This window comes from Equus przewalskii, chromosome 22 (genome assembly GCF_037783145.1).
Source record: "Equus przewalskii isolate Varuska chromosome 22, EquPr2, whole genome shotgun sequence".
NCBI lineage: Eukaryota > Metazoa > Chordata > Mammalia > Perissodactyla > Equidae > Equus > Equus przewalskii.
Genome location: NC_091852.1, coordinates 18,945,632 through 18,969,212, shown reverse-complemented (window position 1 = coordinate 18,969,212; position 23,581 = coordinate 18,945,632). Strand labels below are relative to the sequence as shown.

At 40.7% G+C, this 23,581-nt stretch overlaps 1 protein-coding gene across 2 annotated transcripts in view; it reads left to right on the top strand.

Moving 5' to 3' along the window:
• The window catches only part of MAMDC2 (MAM domain containing 2), a 147,865-nt gene that overhangs the window by 83,818 nt on the left and 40,466 nt on the right, over nt 1–23,581 (top strand). For both annotated transcript variants that reach the window (XR_011531709.1, XM_070590444.1), the window contains exons 7-9: nt 226–319; nt 6,268–6,411; nt 9,344–9,609. Coding sequence is in view for 1 of the 2 variants with exons in the window: in XM_070590444.1 (XP_070446545.1) it covers nt 226–319; nt 6,268–6,411; nt 9,344–9,609 (504 nt within the window). In the remaining variant the exon portion in view is untranslated. The remainder of the gene's footprint in view (nt 1–225; nt 320–6,267; nt 6,412–9,343; nt 9,610–23,581) is intronic.

The window sequence follows — 23,581 nt, the reverse complement described above, 5'->3', positions numbered from 1 at the left end:
CACCAGTAAAATATAACTGAATGCTCAGTATCCACTCTCCCTAAGAGACTGTGGGTCGAGGAGCGAGCTGCCCAAACTCCTATATTTAGGAACACGTTTCCTTAAGTACTTTTAACTTGGCCTCAGCTGTCTTGACTGACACATCATTTTTAAATCATGCTTAAGAGCATGTAAGCCTCACGGGAAATACGTGAACCTGTAGCAATATGTCATTTTCCTCTGCAGGTTATTTTTGAAGTTGCTTTCAATGGTCCCAAAGGAGGATATGTGGCCCTGGATGATATTTCTTTCTCTCCTGTTCCCTGCCAAAATCAGACAGGTAAGCTTTCCTTCTTTCTTCTTCCTCACATTTGGAATTTTCCTTTCTCAGTAGATGCCTGTGGGCAGGACTTGCTTTAATTCCTTCTAATTTCCTCACCTTTCCTGTTATCTCATCCTTAAAAGATTACTTAACCGAATAGTCATTTTTCTGGTATATTACTCTTTTTTTCCCCTCACAGACTGAATCTAATTTTTCTGACACCACAGGCCAGTGGTCATGTGCTAAGGAGCTTTCATCTTCCCTACCTCCTCAGAAACGAAAATTAAATACTACTAACTCATTCCCACCCCATCTTTCTCTTTAAAGGATATCTTAGGTTCATAGACAGGTGAATGGATAGGTGAAGAAAACTCTCAAAATCTACTGAGTAGAGGGGCTGGCCCCGTGGCCGAGTGGTTAAGTTCGCGCGCTCCACTGCAGGCGGCCCAGTGTTTCGTTGGTTCGAATCCTGGGCGTGGACATGGCACTGCTCATCAGACCACGCTGAGGCAGCGTCCCGCATGCCACAACTAGAAGGACCCCCAACGAAGAATACACACTATGTACCGGGGGGCTTTGGGGAGAAAAAGGAAAAAAAATAAAATCTTAAAAAAAAAAAAATCTACTGAGAATTATAAAATCTCTTCCCAGTTTTATATAATCCAAACCTATAAATGTCCTCATGTTTAAAGATGTTAGTATTTGGTATTCATTTCTATGATGGTTTTTGGCTAAATATATTATCTTCGATTTAATGTCTAAGTGAACCCTCAAATATTTTATCATGGCCAACTTTGCAATTTCCATTAACTTGATGTTTAGAAAATAGGAAATTTTTACTTTCTGGGAAAATAAGTAAGCAAATCGATTCAAAGCGAATTAGAAAAAAAATGTTTTGGAATAAGAAGGATGGCACTATATTAATAATAACTCAGATGAATGTAATTGACCTTCCTTTTAGTGAGTTTGTTTCCTTGAGAGGCCCTGGGGAGACTCTGTGGTCATCCCATCTTATTAATGAGCCCTCCTTCTGGGTTTTGAAGCCTGGGAAGTAAACTTTTGAACTTGGCCTTTGTAGTCTGATTTTTAATTAAGATAGAGTTGGTCTCCAATGTAATGCGGTTTCAGATATATTCTATAAGCAAGGGGACTGAAAAAGACACTATTTTCTACTTGAGCTAAACTGTTACCCCCAAATTAGAAACACTGCAATTTGCTGAAATCAAATATTATTTTTTACTAATTCTAATTTAAAAAAAAAACTAGTGAAACAGAAACTGACTGGATTTACATGTTTACATATTTTCATTGAAATGATTTAATCCAAACCGTAATCAAAGATTACATGAGTCTCTAAATTTGACAGAACACAGAAACCAAAATTGTTTTACTTCTTTAAATCTGATTGCTCCCTAATCCCATCAGTTGATATTTCAATGATGTTAATAGTAGTTTCACAACCTCTTTATCATTAGTTTTAGAAAGTTCCTTCTTTCGGACACCAGGCACTTACATTGAACTTGATATTTCCAAGTTATACATATGGGTGAAGAGGTGTTTATTCAGTATCTGCACTGGGTGGAGGGTGGGTGGGAGGTAATAGAATCTACTGGACCACCTTGGAAGTAACGTTGGGAAACACTCTCCCTTTTAAAAGATACAGGATATACATGAGCTCTTTCCTACTGAGTGGTGAAAGAAAAAGAAGGATTCTAGCAAAATAGGGACCATTTATTGAAAGGGCTGGTGGCCTCTCAATCTGTAAAATTCAGCCCACATAAAGACCCTTCCTCCTCAGGGGCCACCAGAGATTCACGTTTTTATATAGAGAGGTTAGCCAAGCCTCCCTATGGGTCTTGAGAACTTCCCAACGTACCAGCTTTGCTTTCAAATGGTTTAGTTGCATGCTCCATAGTGTTATGCTCGAGACCCGGCACTTTGGATTCACATCCCTACTCTGCCACTTACAAGCTATGTGACCTTGGACATGTTAATTAATTTTTCTGAGACTCTGTTTCCACATTTATAGGACAAGGATGGAAGAATCTGTTCTGTAGAGTTGTCAGGAAGATTGATGAGTTAATATCTGTGAAGGCCTTAGCAGAGTATGGCACACACAAAATGCTCAGTTATGAGACTTAATATTATTTACTTAATTTTCGGAAGACTCCCATCCATTTCCTGGAGAACAGGGAGTCAGATTGAAATTAAGGAGAACCAGCACTGCCTCTGTGGATGTGTAAGCTAGAGCCTGCTTTGTGCCTTTCATTGAGCAGCTGTGGACCAGATTCTGAGTCTTAGAGGCTGAGCCCTGGTACTTCGTCTTACATTTCACAAATAGTTTATACCCTTCTGGTTCGTAACAGGTGCCAACAATTTTTTCTTTATCTTGGTTAGCTCCAGACTCATTGTCTCTGCTTTTCCCAGCTGGATCTAGCATTTTCTCCCCTCATCTTTCTAGTAGGCTGAGACGGGAATTGTTTCAACACATGAAGCGTCTCGTTCCCACCATCTGGTTGGGCTTAGAGTTAATCCAGTCTCCCAGACCTGAGACCCATCGCGTAGTCACAGGTGTTAAACACCAGTGTCATGTTGCTTCCCAAATGTTCCCCTAGGATGCTTCCAGAGGACAGTGAGACTCCCTCAAACCTCCTCCCCCTGGAGTTGTAGCACTTGCCTTTCCTACCCAAAGACTCCCCCTTCACCACCACATTTGGCCTAGGGTCTAGATCATTGGAATAAGCTCCTCTTTTGGTCTACAAGTTCTTGAATGCCTAAGAGGTGATTCCATCCTCTTCTAGGAATCCTGCCTTCATGCCCAACCCAAACTGACAGCCCCACTGCTGTGCTCTTGGCACCCAGCCTCTTCTGTGGGCTTGGGTCCGCCTCACACCCAGGCCAAGGACTAGGAGGATCCTGACACTCATGGACATACCTCTCAAAGGACATCTACTGGGCCTAATTCCCAATACTGACCATTCACCAACAGCACACTGCCCAGAGCTCTTGTCTAATTGGAGGCCTGGCTCCAATTGTTGCCTAGGATGCAGCTGAAGTTGCCACAGCCTGCCTTAGCTCAGATGCCCTCAAGGGTCTCCACAGCCTGGTCAGTGGCCCAGCCCCTGCTCCATCACAATTCCTCAATCTGGTGCCAGGTCCCACTCACTCTCTTCCCCAAGGCAGCTTTGAGCTGTCTCAGCCTGCTTTCAGGCCGGCTCATGCTAAAATAAAGCTACTGTGCACCCCAGATCGCTCTAGCACTACAGGGGCTGGTGAGCCTTTTAGGTTTTGAGAGCTGAGAGTGGGATCATCTCCACGAACTCCATGGAGCAGAGGAAAAAATGAGAACTCCCAACGATTCTTCTCAAACTGTAACACTCTCCACCTGATTAGATTATTTTCAAAGCCTCTCATTTCTAAAAAGTTCAAATGTCTGAAAGCACGTAATTAACTAAATCTTACATTATGATGCTTTTTGATACCTGCCTCAAAGGGATTTTATTTCCTTTTTTTTTTTTTTTCCAGATCAACTGAGGCTTAGGGGCTTCCAACAGCCTCTGATGCCTCCCTATGCTTCAAATATGTTGTTAACACTCAGTTGTGATTGTCACTTGACCCATGCTTCTGAAACAAGCCCGAAGCAAAGGCTTTCCATCCACCCCAGGTCTCTGGGAGCTCACTTTGGGCCACAAACAGGCCTTCTGGCCCCATCTTCAGGAATCAGATACTGTCTTGCAGTAGAGGAAGCGCTCTGGGTGAAAAAGATCCAGGCTTTGAATTATGCTTTTGAGATTTTCTTTTTATCATACCTTCTCAGGACCCTAGACAAATCCATTTCTAGGACTAGGTATTTAGCAAAAGAATATAATCACATCCTCAGAAAAATCTTTTCTGTGTGACAAAGTTTGTCACCATGGAGACAACTGATCCTTGCTGACTTTCAAGTTTTAATGCCACCTCCCACCCCTCCTACACACCTAATAAATGGGTTATGGTTCTCCTGTGGCTGCCCAGGGGGATAGTCCTTGGGGTATATTCCTGATGAGTAATTTCACTGACCTGCCCTTCTCTTTGTGCATGGCTTTTGGGAGTGCCATGCCATTTTCTGAGCTAGATTGCCATCTATAGATTTTGAATTTTCATCTGCTTTTTCATTACCAGGTGGCAGAGGGATGTCTAAGACTGGAGACCATCATGGGGTTTCCCATGGTCTCAAATCTGCATGGGAGGCTGTCAAAGGATTGTTGTTTGTATGACATATTAATTTTTCAAAGACTTTATCTTCATGGCTTAAAGATACTCCCTGATGTTGACAGAGTCAGGCCGAGCAGTGGGTGGGCTAATCCACCGATCTTAGAGCATTGAGAATTCTCTTCATTTCCTTTTCTCCTCTCTGGCTCATCAGGGTACTCTCCTTGTACACTGGGTAGGGCATATCATCTGAGATACAAGCAGGTTCCAGTTATGTAGGAACATTTTCTTTCTATTCTTTTTTGTAATGTGTGTTAGTCACTTACTTTTTTTAATTTAATGTTTTTAAAACTCATTTTTGTGTCATTTTAAACTCAGACAAAATTTGCAAGAATACTATAAAGAACTCCTCTGTACTCTTCACCCAGATCTACAAATTGTTAACGTTTCGCCACATTTGCTTTATCAACCATTTAAGAGTAGGTTGCAGACATTGTGTCCCTTTACTCCTAAGTACTTCAGTATGTATTTTCTAAAACCAAACACATTCTCCAACACACTATGGGATAATTATAAAGTTGAGGAGATTTTGACACTGATACAAGGTTATCAACTAAATTATGGTCCATATACCAATTTTGCCAGTTGCCCCAATAACATCTTTTATAGCTGGTTGTTTTCCTGGACCAAGACTGAATCTCGGCTCCCTTGTAGCATTTGGTTGTCATGGCTCTTTCATCCCCTTTAGTCTGGGCCAGTTCCTCAGCCCGCTTGAAGGGTTTCCTGCTTTGAAATTTGGCAGATTGAGAGAACAGTGAGTGTTTGTCTGTAAAGAGCTCCCTGTTTCATCAGATCACTGCTCCCAGAATTCGTAAGTTTTTCTAGAGATGATTTCCCAGTTATTCAATACAGTGCCCTCTCTCTGGCCCTACAGGTTAGACCAGTGTATGTCAGCATGCAGGACAGGAGCACGCTTGGCTACATGGAATGTGTCCCAAGCTGCGTCAGTCACGTCCCCTCTGGACTTGAAGGGCCATCTGAACAGCGAAGTTCACAGCTACTTGTTAGGACCAAGTTATTCTCGAAAGAGCAGAAATCTTTATGTTCCATTCCCTCCAGGCAATCTGGAATGAGGTGATATTTTTAGACCAGGGTGAATGATACCAGAACTCAGCAAAAGCCAAAATAATAGCAGTATAGGTGATGGAATTGGTGTGACTTTTTCAACAGCGTGATGTATACTGAGTAATGATTTTCCTCAAGCAGATCAGCTCCTACTCCTAACGTCAATTATAAATAGACAGCGGCTGTGCTTCTGACACAAAGACTGGGCAACAAAGGAAAATTAATTCTGGAAAATATTATTTCTAAAATGTCTTAGAGAGAAATTAAGAATTCCTTAAAATCCTTACCTTTTTCTTTCTTTGTAATTTTGTATGAAGGAATTCTGAGTTGTGAAGAAGTATGTGAATAAATTCTCCCAGTCTTTACATCATAAAAGGAAATTTCTTTTGAAGTTTTTTATTTTTATAGAGAACGTGAACAGAGCTCCTTCCTTCCATCCCTTTGGGGAGGAAAAAAACAATTTTCCTGTCATGCTGAGACGTTGGTTGGATGCTAACCTGTCAGCATGTCATTAGGATAAAAATATTGTCTTGTGTTTTACTTCTTCAGTCTCCCTGGGCACAAATGTGTGCGTGTTTGTCAACCAGCGCATGTAGTCGTTTGAGGTCCTGCGGTTTGGCTCTCTTTAACTTTGGTTCTCCTTTGCTCAGAGCTTCCTTTCAGCGCGGCAGAAGCAAGCTGCAATTTTGAGGAAGATCTCTGCAACTTTTACCAAGATAAGGAAGGTCCAGGCTGGGCCCGAGTAAAAGTAAAACCAAACATGTATCGGACCGGAGACCACACTTCAGGCACAGGTAAACCAGAAATCTGTCTGGGTGGGGATGTTGGGATTGGGGGCTGGGAGTTGTATTCATGCTCCATTCACCATTCTTACTCCACACCTGTTAAGTTGCTGACTTTTTTTTTTTTTAAAGGCACTTGTAAAGAAACAAAGACAATTGGTAATCTTGTCTTTGACCTTTTTTTAAAATTGGAATTCAAGTTGCTATGCTAGGAAAAGTATTTTCAGTTAATTAAATAGCCAAACCTTTGGAAATTATCTTGCTCTTCACTTTAGATGGAGAAATACCTTTAAAAAGCTATTAGATTCCAATTACATGAAGCATCCAGAATAGGCAACTCCATAGAGACAGGAAGCAGATTAGCTGTTGCTAGGGGCTGGGAAGGGAGATGTGGGGAGTGACTGCTTAATGGGTTCAGAGTTTCCTTTTGGGATAATGAAAATGTTCTGGAACTGGGTAGTGGTGGTGGTTGCACAGCATTGTGAATGTACTAAATGCCACTGAATTATATACTTTAAAATGGGAAATCTTGTATGTATTTTTTTTGCAATAAAAAATATATTGTGGGGCAATAAGAGCTATTGGAATATGTTGGTGGGCACTTGGATATATCTACAAGGAGCTCTTAGAAGCCAGTTTGTGCTCCCCTTGAATAAGGATTATGTAATCACTTTAATGGATCCCTTGTGAAGCCCACTCTGGTAGAGACTGATGGAAAGGGCCTGTTCTCGAGGGGTTAGTGTCTAATTCATTTATTCAACAATTATTTATGTACTCAGCCCCAGGGTAAGTTTACCATAAAGCTGATGAAACTTAAGCTGCAGGACCCCTTACTTGTACAGGCCCTGGTAAAGGCGTTGCAAGGGGCCCTCACAATTTTATACTTGTAATTTTGTGCGCTTTTCTTAGAGGTTGCCTAACTTGTAGGAATACAGGCCCTACAAAAACCTGTTCTGACCTTGGCCAGACTAACTCCTGGGGGATCCAATAGTGAGCAAATCAGGTATGAAGCCCACCCTTGCTGGCTGACAATCATTAGAGAAACATTAGACAAATATATACACAAATAACTTTATAATTACAAGATGTAGTAAGTGTTATGAAAGAAATGAAGAGTGAGCTCTGGGAGAGAAAAGAGGAAAGAACCTAATTGTGATTGGGGACTCAGGGGAGGTTTTTCTTAGGGGAGTGGGTGTTAGCCGGGAGAGTGGGAGCAATCCAGCAGAGGGAACAGCATCTGTGAAGGCTTTGAGTTTGAAAAGAGCTGGGCACTCCAAGGAATTGGAGGGTTAGTGTGGCTGCACTGTGTGGAGGAGAGTGGAGGAAAATTAAGTTAGATAAGGAGATAGATCATGGGTGTGGCAGGCCAGAGTAAGCATTTGGGATTTTATTATAAAGGAAATGAGAACCACTGAAGGTTTTAAGAAGACAAGAGATTCAATTTAGGGTTTTTTTTTTTTTTGAGGAAGATTAGCCCTGAGCTAACATCTGCCGCCAATCCTCCTCTTTTTGCTGAGGAAGACTGGCCCTGAGCTAACATCCGTGCCCATCTTCCTCTACTTTATATGTGGGATGCCTACCACAGCATGGCTTGCCAAGTGGTGCCATGTCCACAGCCAGGATCCGAACTGGCAAACCCTGGGCCACAGAAGTAGAATGTGTGCACTTACCCACTGCACCACTGGGCCGGCCGCTCAATTTAGGTTTAAAAAGGTTGTTCTGCCTGGTGTATGGCCACCTGTATTAGTCTACTAGGGCTGCCATAACAAAATACCACGGACTGGGGGGCTTAAACAACAGAATTTTATTTTCTCACAGTTCTGGGAGCTAGAAGTCCAAGATCAAAATGCCAGCAGGGTTGGTTTCTAGTTGGTTCAGGAAGAGAGAAGAGACCACTCTTCCTGGCTCGCAGATGGCTTCTTCTCATTGTGTCTTCATAAGGTCTTTCCTCTTCTGTACATGTGAAGTGGGAGAGAGATCTCTGGTGTCTCTTTCTCTTCTTCCAAGGACAGCAGTCCTATAGGATTAAGCCCCAACCCTTATAACGTCATTTAACCTTAATTAACTCCTTAAAGGCCCATCTCCGAACACAGTCACATTGACAGTTAGGGCTTCAACCTATGAATTCTACGGGGTAGGAGGCACAACTTAGTCCATAATGCCAGTCCTGTTAAATAACCAAAGAACCTTTTGCCGAAAGAATTAAATAATTGGGTAGAACTTGACTATATAGCAAAGACTGCGGCAATGGAAAGAAAATTGATGGGGGGAGAAACAGAAAAAGAAAGTAGGTTCTAGAGCTTATTTATGTTATTTAGGAAAAATAATTATCCTTTTTTAGGGTCCTTTTCTTGCACAGAAAAGGACTTGAGAGAGATTTTCTGATTGAATGACAGGCTGAAACAAAACAAATTTTGTAGGGGACCCAGTTCAGTTCCCAACACCATTCACATGAAATAGCCAAAGTTCCACGGAGTTCCAGGCCAGCCTGTCACCTCTCCCTCGCCACTGATCACTGCAAGGATAGGAAGGAAAAGTCTGCTCTGGGCCTTCCATTCACTATGACCCACTCTAGGTACTCAATCTAAATCAGCTGGTTGACCCAGGCAGCTGGGAGCCTCAAGATGATTTCATCCTTTTTGTTTCATGCAAAACGTAAATCCTAATTGATGACTGGAATGTGAGCATATGCGGTTGGAAATCTGTCCTGGTTTATGAGGTCAACTTAGAGTTGGAGAAGGTTTATTTGCAACAGAGTCACATCGATGTAATCTGTTCCTTAAGCCACAGATATTAGAAAATGCTTTCACTCATTTAAAGCCTATGGAAATAGCCTCTGTTGGCAAATTCTGCTACTTTAACCAAATTTTCCCATTTGATAACCGGGACTAGATTATTTAAGTTTTTCATTGCTGATACACTGAATGCTTTGTCCTGTTTGTAGGGTATTATCTGCTGGCCAACACAAAGTTTACATCGCAGCCTGGCTACATTGGAAGGCTCTACGGTCCCTCCCTGCCGGGAAACTTGCAGTATTGTCTACGTTTTTATTACGCCATCTATGGATTTTTAAAAATGAGTGACACCCTCGCAGTGTATATCTTTGAAGAGAACCACGTAGTTCAAGAGAAGGTCTGGTCTGTGCTGGAGTCCCCAAGGGGTGTTTGGATGCAAGCTGAAATCCCCTTTAAGAAGCCCATGCCTACCAAGGTACAGTAGAACCAGCGCGATCCATCGTTCTTTTTCCATTGCTGGACTGGGTTAGTGAATTTCTGTTTAGTTATTTTCAACTGGTGATGTGTTATTTTTCTTCTCTTCAAGCTGACAGCCACTCCCCCACACCCTATCCCAGCCATGCACAGGTTATATCCTTCAGTTCTTTTTAGTTTTCTGTGTCTCAGAATCATGGCCACCTAGGGAATTTGTTTGTTGTTTATTTCTTAGATTCCACCAGCCTGGGAATATGTGACTAGTCCAAGTTCGGCAGCTAAACTTTAGTTTGAAGCCACAATTCTTTCTCTCTCTCTCGTGCATACATACACACACACACATACACGAATGCTACTGTTTTTAAAAGGTGAAATCAGTGAACCTGTTTCTCCATTGAGGCTTTAAGATCAACAGCCTAAGACTATAGCTGAACACAGGATGGGGAAGCTCAGTGAAAAATGAGAGCCAACCAGACAGAGTGCATCTATATAAGGGAACCATCAGCAGCTGACTTTGATAGCAATGAGAATACAAAGAGATCTCGATTGCAAGGGGAATGTAAGAGAAAACTGTGATTTCCCGAACTTAACAACTCATAACCTCAAGGAAGTTTTACACATGTGATAAATTCTGTCAACTACAATCCACATATGAAGCTAGTATGGCAAAATGTTTTGTTTCAGCCTGTCGTTCACTCAGAAGCTATCTCTCAGGTACACTCCCAGTGCAAGTAGGGGGCCCAAAGGATTGGAAAGGTCCCTTCCTTCAAAGAGATGATTCACACAGTGGGAGCTCAGTGAAGGCTGTTGAATGAAGGGATGAATCCATTAGTCACATTCATTAGCCAGGAATTACCCAAAGTCCCAGCTCCCCAGGGGAAGAGCCATACCTAGAAGAGCAGTTAAACCTTCTTCACAAAGATCGATGACCCGAACTTCTCTCAGTTAGAACCATCTGGACAGAATCACCGCTTTGTCTATCTATAACTTTCTGCTAAAGAAATTTTGTACACCATTCCTGTCGTAATGTTGCTTCGTTACTTTTAGTCCGTTGCGCTACCCACCAGGGCATGATTAAATCTTTACAATGATTAAGCAAAGATCTTGGAATATCTTTACAAAGTTCTTTTCCACTGCTAGGCAAGAAGAAGTTGTGATTATAAAGACATGGCCGCCTCCTGGAGTTACTGATTTCTAAAAGGGTTGAACCAATTTCTGACACTTCTAACAGAATATAAGTATACAGATTTTACCACAATCTCATAGGCTGTTTGGATTATTTTTATGTTAATTAAATAGGTAGTGTTATTGGAGGTATCTCTTCTTAATTCCATTGTGCTTTGATGACTTGACTAGTCTGACAGATTTGGCTTGGGCCCCTGGGAATAAAATGAAAAGTCAGTTTCCTTATCACCCCCTACACCTAAACTCAAACTCCAATTCTTCTTCTCTTTTGGAAGGTTTTTCCCCGATCTTCTGTTTTCCTTTGTAATTCTGAATATTATATTTCCACCTCCGTTTCTTAATTCTTTAATCTGAACAGTATTCGCTGTCTCCTTGCTATGAAAGATAAGGAATTTAGCTTGTTTGTAGTATTCCTTATTCTTTTCTCTCTCCTCACAATTTTTAGTCATATTTTTATGTTCAACTTTTCTCTTGGTTCTCTTTGTAACTTTAATACACTTAACCATTTAGTTTTGGACCCAGAAACTTTAGATAGTGTCTCTTGACACCCCACTGTGTAAGATGAACAAATTTTCACCCCTGCATTTCCCTTCTCCTCTCTTACCCAATTCATGTCTCAGAGTTTCTCAGCTATACAATTGCTTTTACATTGTCATGAATTCTAACATTTAAATTCCTACAGCGAAGCCTTCTAACTTTGCCAGTGGCGGGATTTCCCAGTGTGAGTCCCCTTGGCATTTTGAAGAAGACAGTTCTGCCTTTGTGGGGAGCCATCCATCACATTGTTGGGTTTTTAGCATCTGCAGTTACTGTAACAACCCAAATTATTTCCACACATTTCCCAATGGCCCCAGAGGTGCCACACCGTCCTTGGATGAGAACCATTGGTCTATAAGCTGATTCTGAAAATTGAAATTAAACATAAACTCTACCTGCAATCCACTCTTGCCCCCATCCCATCTGTGCCCTGCCCAGCAGCAGCGTTATCACGAGGAAGCCGTCCCCTGAAGTAACCCTTTGGCCTCCTATTGCTCTTAGGGAAAAGGCTCTGCGTGACCTGACATCCGCCCCCTCCCCAGCTTCGCCTCTTGCTTTCTGCCTTCTAATCACACTGCACAATCAGTTCCTTGAACACACTCTGTACTCTCCTGTCTTGGATCGTTGCGCACTCTGTTGTTTCCACTGCCTAGCCTCATCTTAATTCGATCACACTTAAACTTCGCTTCCACAGAGAATCCTTCTCTAGCCCCACTCCCCGGAGTTGGTTAGAGTTCCCCGGGCATGCTAGGTTGCTCCTTCATCATCTTGGGGACAGTATAACACAGTGATTAGGAGCATAGATCCAGGAGTCTCTCTGGTTTCAAATCTTAATTCTACCATTTACTGGCTTGGCAATCTTAATGTTTTTTCAATTGAGGTGTAATTGACTACTATAACATTATATTAGTTTCAGGTATACAACATAATGACTTGATATTTGTTTATATTGCAAAATGATCACCACAATAAGTCTAGTTAAGATCCATCATCATACATAGTAACAAAAAAGTTTTTATCTTGTGATGAGAACTTTCAAATGTGCAATACAGTATTATTGACTATAGTCACCATTACATCCCATGACTTATTTATTTTTTACTGAAAGTTAGTAACTTTTAACCCATTTCACCCACCTCTGCACCTCCTGCCTCTGACAACCACCAATCCGTTCTCTGTGTCTATGACTTGTTTTTTTTGGTTTGTTTTTCAGATTCTATGTGTGAGATCATACCGTTTTTGTCTTTCTCTATCTGACTTGTTTTATTTAGCCTAATGCCCTCAGGGTCCATCCATGTTACACGTGCCAAGATTTCCTCATTTTTAATGGCTGAATAATATTCTCTTAGTCATTTTTTTTTAAATCTCTTTCTTCCTTACTTTTCCCACCCAGAACCCAAAACCTAGCAGATACTTTGCTCACAGTTGATGCTCAGTAATTGTGGGATGACTGTCAGGTTCTGACTCTCGAGCAGTGGTTGTTGACCCTCATTAAAATCACCTGGGAAGTGCTTTTAAAATGCTAATGCCCAAGATATTCACTGTCCATTTCTCTCATAAAAATATAACCTTCCTGAGGACAAGGTCTGTGTTAGTCTTGTTCATTTCTGTATCTACAGCATCTAGCACTGTGCCTGGTGCACAGTAGATTATCAGTAACATTTTGTTCAGCAAATTTTGTTCGGTACACATATGTGGTCAATGAATACATAGAAGAATAATGAAAAGAACAATGAAAGATGAATAAATAAAAGAATGAATGAGTTGACTTTCTGACGCTGATAAGTGGCAGAACTAGAGTTTGAACCATGGTCTAGCCTACCCTGAAGGCTGCTCCTTGGTGCAGGTTTCCTTGGGTGCTCAAGGTTTCCATCTAGTCTTGGGGAAGGCTTCTTCTTGTGCAACTGGAAACAGTCAGGCTCCCCAATGTGCTGTGGGGTATAGGCACCTTCTGTCATTTCATTGAATTCTCACAACATTCCTGTAAGGGAAGTAAAGTATCTCCTTTTAGTGCCCTTGGCACCCTGGAATGCAGAGTTAGACTAGCCCAAGCTCATGTTCTACTGGAAACGGATGCCTGAGCTCAGAGCTTAGTGTTCTGTGGCAAGGAAGAATGCTCCCTGCCTCTGCTTCTTGTCCTCACCACCCCGTTCCTGAAGCCAGTCAAGTGCCATTAGTCTGGAAGAGAGCAAATGGCTGCATTTTCACACCTACTCCCCAGCTCAAGAGCCATGTATTTGAATCTTGACTACACCTGGCCTAATCCTGCTGCCAATTTTCACTGGTGGAAATGTCTTCTAGATGTGTTTGAGTATCTGTGCTGCATATCCAAAATAATCACACCCATAATCCCTTACATTTGCTTGTTACTATAACCTGCTGTCATGAACATTATTGTCACCCCTCAGTGAGTTGTCATGTGAAACCAGAGCTGAGCAGAGTGGGGAGCAGCCTGGACAGAACTGTAACAGTGTCTAAGCTTGGAGCCCCTCTCGCCTGTTTCTCTCCCTCACTCCTAATACCTACACACTACCCCAGCTGTGTCTTCCCAGATGCCTTCACTCTGGATGTTTCTTTACCTTTCTCTCCCCTCTCTACCCAGCGTGTTTTAAAGACAATGGTTGATACAATTAATAACGCCCTCTTATCTCCCCTAGATGGTGTACTGTTTGATGGAAACTATAATATATAGCTCTATTTAAGAAAGGATAGCAATGGTAGGAATTTCCTTGACCGTTCTAGCAAAGTCGCTGTATGGATGGGTTCTGTGTTATGTTGTCACAGCTGCCAACAACAACAGGAACTTCTGTCGAGCACTTCCCAGGCACCATGCTAAGCCCTCAATGGGCATTGCTTCATTCGATGCCACAGCACCCTAGGAAGGGAATCATTGTAGCCCCATTTAACAGATGAGGAAAGCTCAGGTGGAAAACGAAGGACATTGTTCAGCAGCACTCAGCTATTAAGTAGCAAAGCTGAGAAGTAAATCCAGAAAGTTCTTTTTGAATCCAGAATCCATGCTTTTCACACTGTTCCTTTATGCCTCTCAGCCCTCTCCTGGGTGATGTTGAAAGTGCAGGATCGGGGGAGAAGGGGAGCCCAGCCCTAACTCAAGATTTCTAAAAATTTCTAGGGCTTTATTATTAACGCATAGTTGTTCTATTTTAGAAATAACTTTGGCTCCTAGGAGGGATCAAAGTTCAAGTGGTTTGATACAAATACAGTGTAATGCTTAAAAGACTTGGCTATGGGTTGTCTGCCTTGTAATTTGGGTAGTTGTGTGACCTTGCTGAGCCTCACTTTTCTTCATATGTAAAATGAGTACCTTAGCAGTACCTGCCTTGCAGGATTATGGTGAAGATCAAATGAGATGCATCAGGTAAAGCACTTAGCATAGTACCTGGCACATACTTAGCGTTTATTAAATTTAGGAGAACAGAGAGAGAGAATGACAGAGAGACTGCAGACTGTGTTTTCTAGGTCCTCATCCTCATAAGGTTTCATAGGCAACATCTCTTTAGTTCATGGATAATTCTGCACCTTGATTTTTGCTGTGAAGTCTTCTTTAAACTAAAAATCAGGTCAGAATTAAATCCTTCTTTTAATAGTACTAGACTTTCTTAATGAAATGGCTGCTTTTACACAATCATGAACAGCCTACAACAATTTCTTTTCCTCCCCAAAGCCCCAGTGCATGCTTGTATATCCTGATTGTCAGTCCTTCTAGTTCTATGTGAGCTGCCAACATAGCATAGCCACTGACTGACAAATGATGTGGTTCCATGACCGGGAAACAAACCCGGGCTGCCAAAGTGGTGAGAGTGCCAAACTTTAACCACTAAGCCGTCAGGGCTGGCTCGACAACAAATTTTTTAATGTTTTAGAAATACTTTGAAAGGGCATGAATCAGGAAGTGTTTTTCGTATTCTGTTTTTCCCCATCAAGCTACTAAAGCAGAGAGCAGGTAATCAAGAGTTACCTTGAGACTTTCATATACTAGAGAGGATCATGAGGAGAGGGAACAATTCACTCCAAAATGCTTTTCCTTAAAAGCCAAATGTCGAGAGAGACTAGAGAGTCATTGCCAGAAATTCATAATGATGGAGCACAAACATTAGCCGTTATATGTTCAAATCCTTAGTTTAACATTATGCTTGGTTACCGTAGTATGTTAGGTCCTGCAATATCTCCTGGCCTGAAGCTAGTTTTCCCTTTAACAAAGACCTTTAAGTGTCTGTTAATTAGAAGCACTGGGAGGAATTCAACATTGTGCTCATTAAATATTTCTTTTGGGAAAAAAACTGTTAAATGGCCATGAGAGAATGACCGGGCATTCTGTTTCATCTGGGTCTGGGTTAATGATCAGCTCTGCAGTCTTTCAAATCTTCGTGGTGAACCCTTCCAAGTCTACATCTTTACTCTGTTATAGGATTAAAAAACAAATAGATTTCAAAAGTCATTTATGGATTTGGAGAAAACCACTATGTGACCAATCTGAAAACAATATAAATATATTTTTTTTCACTAGGTAAGAACCTTATGTCAGCACTTCTCAGGGTATGTCCCATGGAGTACAAATCCCTTGAGTTGTTTCTTTGAAAAAAAGTTCTGTGATCAAATGAATTGGGGAAATTTTGCATACAGGGTCTCTACTTTTTCACATATGCACATGAAGATTCATAATGCGCAATAATGTATTAGAAACTCTGGTGAGTTCTACATTAAAGAATCCTGTTTAAGCTTGTTTAAGGTGGCAGTTCCTTCAAAGTATTTGACACGGAACCCTTGTCTTATGTTGCTCCTATTAGCATCATTCTACTATCATAGCATTTAATGCGTTATATTGAAATCGTCTACTTACTTGCCTACCTACGTTAATCAGACTGTAAGCCTCTGGAGAGCAGAGATCCACGTCGTACTTATTTTTTTGTTTCTAATGTGAACACAATTTCTGGAGCAGAGTAGGTGCTCAATAAATAGTTAAGAAAAGAACTAAATTGTCAGTGAAGATGTGTTGATGGCAAGGAAGAACAACGTAAGTCCATCCAAGGAAGAAGGAAGAATAAATGTGTCTGCCTTTGAGTCATATAAACCATAATCCCTTATAGGCTAGCACCTGAGCAATTTGTTCTGGAAGGAATTTCAGTGCAAATCCTTGAAAGCAAGAATATCCTGCTGGAGTGGGTTTAAGGACATGCACGGACATACATATGCCAAGTCTGGTTTGAAGCTTTTCATGATATTTATTAAAACCAAAAACTATGACTCTTCCCTTTGAAACAACTTCCTATCCTTACATCATGCCATTGTCCTGTTCCCAAAGATCCGTGTGAGGTTTTACCAGCCCTCTTGATTTCCCGCCCCCAACACAGCTTCCTAGCCTCCATTCTGTGCTTGTGGTCCATGATGCACTCACTTTCACATCATAATCCCCACGCTCAGGTCCTTCTGGCTTCTGCCATCTTGATCCTCTTAACCCCTGAGAACTGTCAGCAGCTACTTTCATCTTCTTCTCTGCAGGCTTCTCAGCATAGCTGGAGAAAATGGCTTGTCTCCCCTGTCCCCTCCTGCAGGGAGAGCCTTTTATTCATCTCATCTCTTGTTGCCTTCCCTTCTCACTCCCCACCCGAGATGTTCACACCCTTTTTCTCTCACAAGCTTCCAATTTGATTCTCCCTGCCTCGTTCTAAGGATGTGACCTCATGGGTTCATCTCCCAAAAGGATGAAGGCATTCAGGACGAGCCCCTTCAATTCTGTTCCTCTCTGAATCTTCACTTGCCTCTCTTTGTCGTCTGATGTATCTGACAAAGGAAGTATTATCCTTGCTTTTAGTCAAAAATCAACCCGTCCGTCTGTACATTTGATCTCACCCTCCTGCCTCCTCTGGGACCTTATTTCATAAATTATCCCCTCTCTCATGAATCTTCAATCCTCATTAGTCCTCTGCACACTGCCATCATATTTTGGTCACACAAATAAACAACAAACCTTCCTTTCACCTTTTCACTCGTTTAAGCTGTCACCCTACCCCATTCCTTTAGTCTTCAGGCCTCTTGAAAAATGCGTCTTCAATCACACTCTGTGCCCCGGTGCAGTTTCTCATTCCTCAAATCCTCACCTTCTGACCTCTGCCTTCCTCCCACCATGCTTCCTCAAAGGGTTTATTCCGTTGATCTTGCTGCAGGAATCATCATGCCTGGGAAAACCCTTCACCTCTCTCAAAGTCCTTCTCAAGTGTCCCTTCCTCTCTGAACCTTTTACAAGTCATGAACTTGTGTTTTACTTGTTGGAATGAGATTTGTATAATAAAAGATCCTAGGTCAGGAATGAGAAGACTTGGCTTCAAGTCCAGATTCTGGCATTAACTATGTAAATCAGAATGTCATGTCACCTCTCTGTGAAATAGGACATGTTTTAAGATGACCACTAAGTCTCTTCTATCTCCTATTATATTTTAGACGTCTTAATGGCAGGAACTGTGTTTTAATATTGTGCAGCACAATTCTTATGAACAGCTTTCTCTATTTCTTTATTTCTTCTCATAATATTCTTTTCCTTTTAGTAAAAGAATTAGTAAAATTTAAGTCTGTGATTTGGATTTCTCGTTTTAAAATCTTCCTTTTAACTTTGCCCTTTAATAATGAAAATGCTTCTAAATGTAAAATATCTAGGGTTCTGAAATTTTTTAAGGCAATACTTAGAAGTTCGCTCAAATAGAAGAGCAAGTCTAGGATGTTTCTGGAGAGATTTATAAATAAGTGCCTATTTAATAACAAGACATTCTGCTATAAAGGGATTAAGGAACCAGAAAACCAGTGTGTAGACAAGATAGATAAATTTCCTGTCACATTTCATGATGTCTGAGAACATTGGAAAATGGCTGCTCCAGGATATTGATGTCCCAGCATAATTAAAGCAGGACAGCTGAGTGCAAAGTAGAAATAACAAGATTGTTAATTACTGACAAGATGATCAACACATTATAGAACAGATTAGGGTGGTTCTGTACACAGAGCAGGGAAAATTATACTTTCAAGTAGAATAAGTTTTAATGTGAAATTGGATAGAGAGGCTAAGTATGGACAAGGCCCCTACTCTTGAGTTTTTCAAGCTAGACTGTGCCAGTTGTCAGTCCAGGAATTCTAAATTGCTATAAATATGAAAAGGGCAGGGTTGGGTTACTCTTATTTTCCTTCTCTTTCATTTCCTTTCAGGTCTTTGTTGAGGGCTTCTGCATTTCATGTCAGCTTATAGGGAAATGACTAGAAAGGCTGATTTGTACAACTCGTAGTTGCTTACACGAGTGTAGCGTTTATGTCAGTGCATTCTTTCATGACTTTTCTGAGGAATGAATTTCATGGAATATTGCTGAATTACTACACTTGTCCTCCCAGCACCACGGAGATATCTGAAAAGACAGAATAGACATTCTTTCCCCATAGTTTTATTAATAAGCTTTATTAGGCAAATGTATTCTGAGGATTGTCTAGGAATCTGAAAACACTACATCTCTCCACACTTCCAAATTCCTAATTTTGTATTTCACTGTCTTACAATGGCTGCATTTTTAAGGAATCTTTTCCTGAGTGTTTTTGGATGATGCAACATTATTTTTTGATGCTCACATTGAGATTCTCTGGGGATCTTCTGGCTTTCTGAGCTCATAGACAGGGTAATATTTGCTGGCCTCTGTAGCTATAAGCTTAATTCTCTTACTTGTAAATTGACTAGTCACACGTTACTAAAGGCTCTCTACTTTCACCTGGGGAAGAATATTTTATTTCCTTTTGGATAGATATCTCCATCTTTTTCTTCCTCTCTTGTATGACATTCTCTGGGTATTTTCTGCTATGTCTTTCTGGTACTCACCTCCAGGAGAAGTCTCCCTTTAGATGGTCCACAAGCCACTTCCCTATGACATCTCCCATCACACCACTGATGGGCCATGAGCCTCTGTTTTCTGTTCAATGTCAGGTTACATGTGTATCTAGACAAGGCTCAAGGATGCATCACTATTGTGGCCCACTTATTTCATCTCAGTCTTCAAACCAGGACATTTGGTTCTCCCTTAGTTTCATTCTCCAGGTAAGGATTGCCTAATAAACATATCTGAAAGGCAAATCCCGAGTCAGAAAAAAAGTTCATAACATATATGACAAACTCTTAATACATTTAGCATATATTTACTCTAATAAATCAATAAGCAAAAGACAAATTAAGCAATAGGAAAGTGGGCAATGGCTATAGACAGGCAAGTCAAAAAAGAGAAATACTGTTGGAAAATAATGCACAAATATATCTAACCTCATTTATAATCAAACAAATTCTAAAAATAATAAAATAGCACATTTGTCTCTCAAATGGATAAAAATACTTTAAAAGTATAATACTCTGTTGTGTGATGTTTGTATTAATAGCTGTGTTCATAAAGTATACTATTTGTATTGTTCAGTTTATCAATTAAGAAAATAAATCTTTCATTTTAAACCAAAAAAAAAAATATGTATATATACATATAGAGTTATATAGACGAATATATATATATATAACATATATATATTAAAAATTACCCTAAAGAGGTGAGGATGCAAGGAAATAAGGATTCTCATAAGTTCTAATGTGAGGAAAAATTGATATATTTCTAGATGACAACTCAATTACGTGTATCCAAAAGAAAGCCCCCAAACATGCATACCTTTTGACATAACAATTCTATTTCTGGGGATTTATCATAAGGAAATAAACATGGTTATGTACAAAGATTTAGCTACCAATATTCATCACCTCAAAGTTTGTCATATTGAGAGATTGGAAACTCCTCAATTAGCTATCAGTAAGGGTTGGTTAAATAAGTTGTGACATAGCTAAAAAGGGGGTAGTGTTTTGTAAGCTTTAAGTCACAGCTCTTCCTCAGGTCAAGGATCTACACTTTGTCTTGGGAATCAAGGAAAATAAGGCCAACAACTGTCTCTACGTCTCAGACATGAGTCTAGCCAAGTCAGTGTTCCTGTTTGCGTATTAGCAGGGCATGGCTAGAGTGTCTGCTGTCTTCTCCTGACCCAGGAGGAGTTCATCCAGAGCAGGGGTGGGCCTTGAGGGCCTTGACTAAATTCTTCCTTTTCTTGCTGTTTGTTGATTGCATTCTGCATGTCTTCTGGTAGGACTGACATTTTTATATCTCCATCCAAGTGAACCCCAATAACAGCTCCGTATTATGATAGTCCATCCTTGGACATGACAATTAAATTGGTCATTACGTTACATTAATCAGGGAAGTGTTTGAGCAAGGATCCTCCCTATGGGAGGTGGGCCAGAGATAAACCACATTGTATGTCCACCTGGCATTGTTTTTTTCAGACCACCTGCCCACTGAGGAGAGCAAATAAAAATAGGAAGGCATTCACACCTAATTTCCTTCAGTGATGATGAAACGTTTATGGGATAATTATATATAATTCTATCTTCATTATTAGGCTGTGAAATTAGACTCTAAAACACTAAAAATGATACCATCTTATCCTTGTCTGATGTTCATTTTTTCAAAGGCTTTTCAAATTTATTTTCCATTTAGATCCTCGATATTAACTCTGCAGGGTTAGGCATCTGTGTCCCACAATGAGAAGAGCATGAACTTTGGAGTCAGACAGGCCTTGCTCCCAAACAAAGGAAAGAAAGTGAGAATGGGTGCAAATATAAGGTGCAAAGATGAGGGTGTAGGTGTGGATGTGGAGAGCTGAAAGGATTCTTTCCTAGGGGCCTAAATTCTCCATGTGGAGTGGGATGTAAAGTCATCAGCTGAGGAGGAGAAGGATGCAGTGAGATGAGGGAGCGGCTGCTGTGCGGAGGAGAGGTTGCTAACTGAGAGGAGAGCTTTCAGCATTCACCGGTCCTCAAATTCAGCCGTGATTTATGTCAGATTGAGGTTCTGGTGCCAAAGGACCAAAAACTCTTTATAAACAGACATAAGGCAAAATGACAGGAAGCTGGTTGTAAACATGAGTCAAAGATGTGTTTGGTCCACTTCTATTAATTGGGGAGTTTGAAGATCATGCCACTCAGAATCATACTTTTAAATACCTAAAGCAAAAAGGAGAAAATGAGCGGGTTGGTATAACGGAATATGCTCTGTCAGAGATTCAGTGTGATGTTTCATGCCTGGGGCTGCAGCCGGCTCTTGTGTGACCTTGAGCTTACATCACAGGGTCTCCTGGCCTTTTCCTCAAAAATGACTGATTGTGAGGTCTCTTCTGGAATCTCCTCTCCCTTTTCAGTGACCAAAAGACCTGAAAATAATGCAGATTTCTGAAATCAACGAGCTGAGAGATCTGGGTATTTACCACCAAAATAGCAATGAAAAAATTTGGCTGTAAATCTGCAAGTCTACCACAGCGTGCCCTTTACCCCAGAACGGAAGGCTCCTATGAACAGAAAGACTCATGCTGGGAAAGGCTGGAAGCTGCTCAATCTTTGTTGCTTGTCAAAGCCAAAAGTTGAATTAAATCAGATGAGTCTTTAAAAAAAGAAAAAACAAAACAGATGGGTCTTTTAAGAAAAAAAAGTGTTGGTCAGCTAAAGACTTATTTAAAAACACATGGTCATTCTGCCTTTTGTGAGAGCTGAAGACCAAATATAGTAAGTGCAGGAGGCATGCTCTTACAATTTAGCGACTATTTCTCAAAACATGGCTGGGATTCTAAAAATGCTTAAGTCTTATATTCATTTTTCTAGATAAAGCTCCACTCGGCCTGTCTTTAGGGATCTGTGAAAATTCCACCCCTTTGGCCAAATGTTTTAATATTGGAATTTTTGTTTTGTTTTGCTTTATGTTTTTGTATTTTAAAAATTATTACAACTTATTATCAAACAGTTAAATGAATGCAATTGCATTATATAGTATATCCTGCAATTACGTCAATAGCATCTTAATGAAGGGCTCTGGAATTTCACTGACTGGATTATAGTAGTTTTGTGAATAATTATTCCACCAACTCTGTAGTCACCATATCCAAATTTATCTGCACAAATGATTTCAAAGGATTTTAACCTCATCAGAAGAAAAGTTAAATTTAACCCAGAATCAAACCCTCTGGTAAATTGTTGAGGTCCACCGCTTATAACAAGAACTTTTCTAGGTTCATTTTGTGAACATGGGTAATTTATGGTATTGTTGGCATAGGATTGAAATGTTTCTATGTGAAAATAGAGGGCCATTTATGGAAACTATCATTCACATACTAATTATAGGTCAAAGTGGGGCTATTCCATTGGTAAATTAGATGGTGGATTAACCCAACAACCTAGCCAACTGTCTATCCAGCAGGCCATGGAAACTGCTTTGAAAGACAGTGAAAAATCAGTCAGTTCAGCTTAGCTCTTTCATACAATCCTTTTTAACTGCAAGCAAAGGTTTGTGGTTGCATATACCACAGTTCCCTGCACAGATTGGTTTCCTCTCTCCCTCAGCAAAATCCTATTCATTGTGTGGGGTAGCCCTTAAACTAAGACAGTTCACAAAGTTAAAATCAGTAACCCTAATTCTTTTAAAAATCCAACCTGATTTGATTTTGGAAAATAGGTCCTGACATATTTATTTCTCTACTTTTTCTTTTTGGGTGTTTTAACCAGGAATTTTATGGGCTTTTCCAGGCCTTAGGGCAGCCTGGCCCCTCTGATAACACAACTTATGGCTGGATTTCTATCCAGACCCGCTCTCCTCCCTGCCCCATCCCCTCCCCACAAAACTTTAGAAGAGAGTTTAAATTATATGCTATGAGGAAAGTTTGCTCAGTTACCTTTAGGATCTGCTGCCTGTCATTGTGTTGTTTTGAGGGAGTGGATCATTCTTTTTGGAAAGGTAGAAAAATGAAAACAAAGAGGAGATTTGATTGCCTTTGACAATTTGCAGTTTTCTGAAGCAGGAAATTGGAACAGTAAAGCCCTGATCATCTCGGGGATGGTTATTCAGCTTGAGTTAGTCCATCTCCCTTGTTTTTTTGCTCCTCTGTCTTTTGTTTCCAGAGCTGGAGGATATTTCATTGCTTGTTAGAACCACCACCCAGGGATGTGCACAGGAAGAGAAAACTAACTCGATCTAGTCCGCATTTAAAATGGAAACTGTCCTCTTCTGACTGGGGAGAACAAATAGGTTGAAATTGACAGTGAATCCAAAAATGAGGTAACAAATCGGAAAGTGCCTAGCACAGGCGCTACACATAATAGGAATTTAGTAAGTGGGGTTTTATAATCCACA